The sequence below is a fragment of the Engraulis encrasicolus genome, chromosome 19 (assembly GCF_034702125.1).
Source record: "Engraulis encrasicolus isolate BLACKSEA-1 chromosome 19, IST_EnEncr_1.0, whole genome shotgun sequence".
In the NCBI taxonomy this organism is placed as follows: Eukaryota; Metazoa; Chordata; class Actinopteri; order Clupeiformes; family Engraulidae; genus Engraulis; species Engraulis encrasicolus.
The window spans coordinates 39,442,180-39,451,239 of record NC_085875.1 but is presented as its reverse complement, the minus strand read 5'-3'; the positions used below and the strand labels follow the sequence as shown (position 1 = coordinate 39,451,239).

Here is a 9,060-nt window from a genome sequence, read left to right as displayed (position 1 = left end):
CTGTGTGTGTGCGTGTGTGTGCAAAGTGTGTGTGTGTGTGTGTGTGTCTGTGTGTGTGTGTGTGTACGCACGCGCGTGCGTGCGTGTGCGTGCATGCAATGTGTGTGTGAGTGTGCGTGTGTGCGTGTGTGTGTGTGTGCGTGCGTGCGTGCTTGTGTGCATGCGTGCCTGCGTGTGTGTGTGTGTATGTGTGTACAGTGCGAATGACTGCAGCTTCCGCTTGCCTCCTTGCAGTCAGTTTAACACGCATTTGCCATCTAATTGACTAACTGGGAGGCTGATGGACAGAGGGATGTCGAGCGTGTACACGATGACCAATCTGGTGGGTTGGCTGCCTGTCCAGCTAAAAAGAGCAGCTGAAAAGACAGAGAGAGAGAGAGAGAGAGGGAGAGAGAGGGGGAAAGAGAAAGAGAGAGAGGGAGAGAAAGAGAGAGACAGACAGATAGAGAGAGAGAGAGCAAGGGATAGAGGAGAAGAGAGAAAAAGAAGGAAAGCAAATAATAGCGAATGAGAGTGAGTGAGCGAGAGAGAGAGAGAGAGAGAGAGAGAGAGAGAGAGAGAGAGAGAGAGAGAGAAAGGGAGAGAGAGAGAGAGAGGGAGAGAGAGAGGGAGAGAGAGAGGTAGAGAGAGAGAGAGAGAGAGAGAGAGAGAGAGAGAGAGAGAGAGAGAGAGAGAGAGAGAGAGAGAGAGAAAGAGCGAGCACCGTTTGAGGGACAGCTCTCAATCTGGAGCTGCGTTGCTGCCAGTCTGGGCCTCACTACCACCAGCAGCCTCTTCACGGGTGTGTGAGCTGGATGTACATGCTTGTGTGTGTGTGTGTGTGTGTGTGTGTGTGTGTGTGTGTGTGTGTGTGTGTGTGTGTATGTGTGTGTGTGCGTGTGTGCGTGTGTGTGTGTGTGTGTGTGTGTGTGTGTGTGTGGTTGTGCATGTAAGCTGTGTCTCATATAGACAGCTAATGCAGGTGTACATGGTGCACCAATCAGAGCAAGCAGCCAAATCAAATAAATACTGCAAAATGCATGTGGGCTCATGAAAGATAGAATTAGCACAAGCTGATGGTAGGCTACACCCAAAACATTCAATTTCTTTATTCCTGTCATGGTCTATATTGTAGTTACATTGTAATTGTATTGTGCTGCATTGTAATATTTTTTAATACAGAGTTTGGATATTTATGTGGCGCCCGTGAGCGTGCTTACTTTGTATCTTTAAGGAGAGACCGGCACTCCTCCATGTGTAAGCCACAGTTTGGCTGGCAGCAGCAGGGGCTAGTGGTGTGTGTGTGTGTGTGTGTGTGTGTGTGTGTGTGTGTGTGTGTGTGTGTGTGTGTGTGTGTGTGTGTGTGTGTGTGTGTGTGTGTGTCAGTGGTGTGGGTTTGTATGCGTGTGTCATGTATGCATGTGCGTGCACGCGTCTGTGTGTGTGCACGTGTGTGTATAGTTAAACGTCTGCTTTTAACGCGGCGCAGCCAACAGCCGCAAGCAAGTGAAGCATTAGCACTAGCCCCATTTACCTGTTGGCAGGCCAAACCATGCCCCACGACACCACACGACGCCGCACCATGCCGCACGACACCACACCACACCACGCCGCATCACACCGCATCTCACCACACCGCACCACACCGCACCGCATCTCCTCTATGTCTCACTACAGCTATGCACTGACCTTCACGGCGACACGGCCAAGTGTGCACCGCGCCGGCAAGCGCAGCACAGCTATAATCACAGCACCACATGCACCAGCGCAAACGCCACCGACACACATGGCTGGGGAGAGGGGGGAACTGGCGTTCCAAGAAGAGAGAGAGAAAAGAAGAGGGAGAGGTAGAGAGAGGGAGAGATACAGAGAGGTAGAGAGAGAGAGAGAGAGAGATACAGTGTGTGTGTGTGTGTGTGTGTGTGTGTGTGTGTGTGTGTGAGAGAGAGAGAGGTTGGTGGATAGAAATGAGAAAATCAGAAAAAGATGGAGAGACACATAAAGGTGGAGAGGTGTGGGGGACCAGTGTTCCAAAGAGAGAGAGAGAGAAAGAGAGGGGAGTTGATAGAAAAAAGAAAATTATACAAAGGTAGAGAGACACTGAAGAGGATGAGAAAAGGGGAGAATAAAACACGCACTGGAAAATCCACAGTGATTGGTCAGAATCCCCTACTGTACAGGTTTATGAATGTAGACTTCTGGCATGAGTCTGATCAAGAGGATGATTTTTAACCACCACATCTGTGTACATACAGTGTGGATATCACATCAGATAAGACATCCAGTCTTCTTGACAATCAGTCGTATAAGCGACAGGCTAAAACACATCATTTTATTGTTATTTTCCTTCTCAAGTAGACTCCATAATGTCTGCAGTAAGTGATGAATAGCACATCATATGCATTTCCACGGTATCCAGTATAAGCCGTCCAATCTGCGAATATATTTCAATGCAGAGGTCTCCCAATGGAGATGAAACACAATCGTGAGGTTTTTTTTTCTTGGTCATATTCAGTGTCATTAATTTATAATATGTAGCTAGAGGAAAATGTTCACGACAGGCAAGTACAGTAAGACAAAAGGTGAATTTAAAAGCCAATTTGCGGTATACTGTACTTGTTGCTAAACTGTGTTCACCTAACACAAAAGGACACAAGACGTGCTGCAGCTGATATGTATGAACAACAAAGGAAGACTGCAGGTTTTTATCCCTCGGCAACTGTTCTGATGCACAAGAAAACTTACTGAATGTAAACGTAATTTAGCACTGACAAACAAATACACACACACTCACAGTCACGCACACGCACACACATGCATACCCAAGCACACACACACACACACACACATATACATACACACACACACACACACACACACACACACACACACACACACACACACACACACACACACACACACACACACACACACACACAGACAACCCAGCGACCCCAAGCTGTTCCCAACTGACATTACTTTCCCCTTAGGTTCCAGTCCAGCATCAAAGTCCTCTTTTCTCCTCCCGCTCGCTCGCTCTACAACTATAAATCCTCTGAACTAGCAGAATAGGAAATGGGACAATTTAGCACTTTTGTTTGCTCAGGGGGTGAGGAGGTAAGGCAAAAGGGGAGGAGGCCGGGAAATTGTTAGTTAGTAGAGAGAGAGGGAGAGAGAGAGAGAGAGGATTGTGGGGTTAGGGAGAATGGGAGCATGGATCTTGAACCACAAAGGCAACTTTGTGGGCAGTGTGTGTTGTGTATGAACTGCGGCCAGCTCTATTTCTCTCTTTCGGGATATTCCTCTCCTCCTCTCTCATCCTCTCCTCCATCCGCCACACGGCTCTCGTCTACAGAGCCTGCCCCTACCTGCGCCGACCCACACTAACACACACACACACAGCGCTTGCCCAACTTTAGAATCGCCAGCAGCAGCGGCGGTAAACACAGCCAGGTCTATTTACGAAGCATTAAATTAAATAAATACACCTGCACCTTCAACTCTGAAAATCTTCAAGCTGAGCTACTATTTGGTGAGTGGAGGCAAAGGGCAAATCGAAGGGGGTGGGGGTGGGGGACGTGGGGGTGATTTGGCTCTTGTGGATGCCAAAGGGAAACAGGTGATAAAGAAAGCAGTGATGCAAAATATGTGACCACACACAACCACAACCACCACCACCACCAAAATAACCTCCTGCCAAACCACCACCAACTCCCAAAATCCAACTCTCAAAAAATGTTAATTCCATCTCGAAGATGGCTATCACACAGACATGCACAGCATGGCAGACAAATACGCCCCAGCCCTGGGAGACAGCTTAAAACAGGCTTAGGACAACTCCTCTTATACACAGGTACCTACAGTATGTGGCAACTCATGTACATGTATACAGTATAGCCTACTATGTATATGGGTGGACAAGCTCTACTTGAAGGCCTGTTTTACTGACTGAAAATATACTACTCCTAATACTGACAAACACACACATGATACAAGTCTCACAATTGGAGTGGAAGCTTGTTGATATGTAACATAATTATTACAACAGAGCATATTCATTAACCAAAATCACACCAAATAAAGCCTTGAATACACATTCCCAGATCAAGTTTAAGAAGCATGCAGTGGTATTTGTGCTTCAGAATTGATTTCATGTCATGCACTTAACAGGTAGGCAACTGGTTCCATCACACAGCAAGAGAGACGCGGACCAAAAGCCAAAAGCTGTGCATGAAACGGTGCGTTAGTAGCAGCAAACACTGTGTACAGCCTCGACTACCATGAAGAATCCGAGGATGTTGACGGTGGCTTATTAAGACCAAAAAAATGAAACAAATAAAAACATGACTGTGATTTAAAGGGTTATGGCCCGCATAAAACGAGACTCGGTCGTATTGGCTTGAAAACAGAGTGTGAATTATTTGATGTCGAATAAAAATATTTATACATGGATGGTTCAACATCAACTACACACACCACAAGTACGCTCGTGAGCACAGTCCACTTAGGAATTCAGCTGCGCATAATATAGCTTATGACACTCATGACAACACCACTGGCAATATAACATTGTAAATAATTTCTCCAAAAATGCTTTCAAAGCATCTCTCTATATGACGACAGTATCTATATAGACAACCACAGAGCTAAGAGCAACGAACTGTCACTTGGTGCAGATGATCCAACCATTACCTTGCGGAAGGTTTTTGATCCGATAAGACACCGGAGTAATCCATGTGCTACATTCAAAGTTCCTCAACAGCTGGTTGCTGGTTTATGCTAATTTTACGCAAGCTTCCAAGGTCCCGCTGCAAAGCAAGCGGACAAGTACACGAGAGTCCGGCCTAGCAATGCAAGGAAGCTGCCCAGAAACAATCGCCAGTAAATGTCAACGTTATATTCTTGGATTTCAGTGGTCCGCTGTGCCCACGCCGCGGAACGTAAACAATGCGAAAGTGGCCGCATTACTACACATCATCCTAACCAGCGCACTAGCCGATACACACGGCGTGCCCTCTGCGCTGTGAAACATACGCCTTCGCGGTGTATACCTGTTACCCGAACGTCAAGGACCCAATTCTTCATCGCACTCCAGAAGAAAGGGCACCCCTGAAACTTCTGACATCTTCAGTCAAAAATGCAAACGATCTGATGTGCATCGACAAGCGTTGTCTATTATAAACAGCAAACCATGCGTTACCGTTCTCTTCTTGAAGGGTCTTGCTGAATGCTCGGCTTGGTGGGCGCCATCTTCCTGCAATTATTTGATTTCTTACTTTTTTTCTTCAGATTTATTTTGACATAGAGCCGAGACCACCGACAGCACAGCGTTATGTGCACGGTGAGAATTTCAACAAAGCCATTGCGTCTCTCTGCACCAGTCGTGTCCCTGTCTCCGTGTATTGACGTTCAGTGCGTGAAGAAAGGAGCGAAAAAAGCCGAGACCGAGCTCCAAAGGCATGCCAAGAAAGTGAGTGGAAACCGGGGGACGCTTCGCGAATCCAGCGGCTGTCCTTACACTTGGGCTTCAGGAAGAGACAGCGCGACAAATCATTGTATAAACGGGGACATCATTTCATCGCATTTCCCCGCAGTATGCCCATATCCCCCACGCTTCGATAAGCCAATTCAGAGTCTGTTTGTCTGCATTTTCAGCTTTTCCTGGCTCGCTGTATGTAAACCGGGAGGCTCATCTCTTCTCCTACCGGCGCAACAACGCCACTCAGTTGTAGTTGGAAACAGTTTTCATTTTCTCGAAGTACAGGTTGTAGTACAGTAAAATATACACTATTCGCTTAGATTTTGGCATTAGCAAAAATATTTGTATGATGTGACCATCATTTTTAAACACTTGTCTATTGATGCGTGGCAGTCATTCTTCTGAAGCGTATGTTGTGTGATGTAAATAAATAAGACCATGTTTTGCATAGTGAGAAAATTCTGTATAGTCACGGCTACTGTTAAGAATATTGATAAATGTGTAATTAAACAATTAAGTCGACGTTTCGCACTTTTGTGTATATTGGTGTGGTGTTAATTAAACCTGCCAACACTCCATGCAAGTTACAGGCGAAAGTATGAATTATAAACCTTTAAAAAGATGAAAGTCTTTGTCTACTTGTATTCATGTATAATGTAGGCCTAGGCTGTGATATAAGTAACGTGGATATAGCAAAAAAAAGAAGCCTATACTGCTCCACTTAAGTTGACATGAGAGGAAAAGATTTTTAAATGCCTGTGAAATTTGTTCATAAATGTGATAACTTAGTGGTTTGTTAGTTATGAACTTACTCCATTGTCCCCTATTATAGCTCAGGAAATGTGCTGTTTGTACGCAAATTATTTGACATAACCTTTGACCCGTGGAGGTCAAACTGGCGGGAAGGCTGACATTACGCTTGACGTAAAGAGCAAACAACTCATTCTACTTGCAATATTTGCCACGCATAAAACAGGCCTACGATTTCGGATGAGGTTAAGAATTAAAATGTAAGACTTGGTATCATACATTGCCATATTTTTGTTATGTTGTTGTGCCATTCGTGACTTGTGTGTCTGCGCTTGGTTAAAACTAGGCGCCTGACGCACGAACAGGTGATGCGTAAAAATCCAAACAACAGTGCTTCTTGTAAAATCTAAGTAAAATCTGGTTAGGTAGTCTATTCATTATTATGTGGCCTACACCTGCGGTATTAACTCAGATGTGTTACACCGTTATTACCAGACAAATAGTGACAACGTGTCACTGCAGGCATGTCAGGCGCAGCCCAACAAAAATAGCCTATATTATGGTTTTATCTTTTATGGATATTGGTGGGAACATAGGCTTAACTTATTTTGGCCTTAATTTTAGTGTGCATGGCCTGTTAAATGTCAACACTGTAAAGTTAAGTTTTTGTTTGTAAGATGTCGTGAGTGTCTGGAGGAATTTCTGATAAAGGCAATTTCATGCCCATACTTTGCAACATAAATGGCAACATTTAGAATTGCATTGGTGCGTATCAGTGTGTGCTGCTTTTATATTTTTGCTTCAAGTGAGCGACTCTACAAACAACCACATTAATGTTAGATCCTGTTCTGTTGCATTGTCTTCAAAGTGATGTATTGCCTTGTTTAGTTGTCAAAGTTATAAGTAAGTGCATCTAGCGTAGATAGGTCTCCTGCCTACTTTCTTTAGTGAGTTTAAAAGTCATCAGGTTTTTCTGGGGTCTGATCCACATGGTGTAATAGAAAGTAATGTAGGTCTAAGTAGGTTGATTAAGATCGAACTGTCTCCACGATTTTAGAGTGACTTTTCAACAAAGTCTTACTGGCAGCTACGGTTAATGACTAATATTAGCTCTATTTAACTTGCATAGCATCAGCGTTAATCTGAACGTTGTGGACCCTGCAAGACCACTAACGTAACACATACTACGTTTACTTTTCCCCCATGTATTTTGTGAGAGCGTCGTTTGGCTTCACATACCTTTGCTGGTAAGTTATCCCCTGGACGTTCTGCGGGTTCCCGTTGGTGGTGCCGGGGACTCTGCCCACGGCGGAACCTGCTGGCATTCCCCCGGCTCCTCCACCTGCTGCCGCCGTCACCTGGACGCTGAAATCCGGGAAGATCCTGATCATCCCCGCTCAAAGGAGTACAACACAAACTAAGTCTATGTGGGTTTGTTTGAAAACAGTCTTCCCCTCCAGCCGAACAAGTCACAGCTCAATCCCATTAGTGACGCTTACAAGCTCACCGGCCATTCTACGTCTTGATTTCTGTATCAGCGAAGAGAACACTGCTGGATTCAAGGGGCTTGCAATGACATAGATGCCGCCGGTGTTAAGCTAAGACGAGCGTCCTGTGAACACGTTTTGTTGTGTAAGCCGGAAAGTTGTCGAAAACAGATATAAGTCTCCCTCAACCTTACATACTGTATTCCTAGCGCGAAGGTGTCAAAAGTGAAAATAAATTGTTATTAAGATACAAGTTAGGCCTACTATTACCCACGCATGTCTAACTGAGCATTGCCATTAGACCAAATTACCATCACTTAATCCAAATTGTAGGCTATGTAAAATGTTTGCTTTACAGTGAAATGAGTGTTAAGTCATGAAGACATAAAATAGCTTTTCACTAATTGAAACTATTAATGTTATAGTAATAACAATGTAACAGTAATGTAGCCTACTTCAGCGCGGTCCTGAAGTAGAGCTGTACAACTTGTGTTAAATTTAGTGTGATGTGGCTGTGTCAAAAGCTCGTCGCAAATAAATAATGGGCATGTGTCTGACGTTTGGACCCGCCTTCAAAATCATCCTCACATGCCACCAAGTATCTTCTAAAAGTTTGTTCTTCTTTTGCACCCACTAATCATAACTAATTGTCCGGGGATGTCCGTCTTCAGAAAACAAAATCGTAGCCGTGAGCGACTCACAATAAAATCTGCTTGAGAGTTCTGAAGTGAAGCACTATCGCGGCGAGAATCGATGAAAGTCCCAATAAATAACGCCCACGGTCGCCCTGTCAGAACCATGTGCTAATGTTTTCGTGATCTGAGAGAAATTGTCAACACGGCTTTCTTCTTGGCAGGCGCTGCACAGGCTGAAGATGTGTGGTGTTAAGGTGTCTCCGAATCGGTCTGTCTGAAAGCGATAAGCTCTGATATAAACCGGCGCATTTATTAATAAGTTTGTTTTCAAAGAGGAATGTCCCAAGGAAACGATGCTGTTATGAGCTCTGCACTGTGGCTGTAGTATCCCTAGCGCATGTGAGCGGATGAACTTGCTCTCAGCTGCTGCTGATTAACTGCACCGCGCGAGTATCTCGAGAGCGCGCGAGGGTGTCTGCCGACCAATCAGAAAGACGACGAGGGAGCGCGCGTACGGTGCCGCAGCAGTAACCCCTTACAGCCTGGAAACATTGACAACGACGAGGCACAGTGTGGTATATACCTGCATGCTTGGTTATTTTAAACCTTAATATAATAACATGTAGAGTGATCAGTTGTCCGATTTGGACGGTTCGAGGGCGAAGGAAGAGCTGTCTATGCTGGCTACACTACAGCAGACATGTCTATCACTTTCAGTAATAATTAAAGC

At 45.0% G+C, this 9,060-nt stretch overlaps 1 protein-coding gene across 3 annotated transcripts in view; it reads right to left on the bottom strand.

Moving 5' to 3' along the window:
- Positions 1-7,890, bottom strand: part of LOC134435423 (neuronal PAS domain-containing protein 3) — a 456,225-nt gene extending 448,335 nt beyond the window's left edge. For 2 of the 3 annotated variants that reach the window (XM_063184366.1, XM_063184367.1), the window contains exon 1: positions 5,180-5,837. In XM_063184366.1, coding sequence (XP_063040436.1) covers positions 5,180-5,229 — 50 coding nt within the window. In that variant the 5' untranslated portion in view covers positions 5,230-5,837. Of the gene's footprint in view, positions 1-5,179; positions 5,838-7,447 lie in introns of those variants that run through there. The other variant, XM_063184365.1, reaches the window with a different exon arrangement.
- Positions 7,891-9,060: the final 1,170 nt, after the last annotated feature.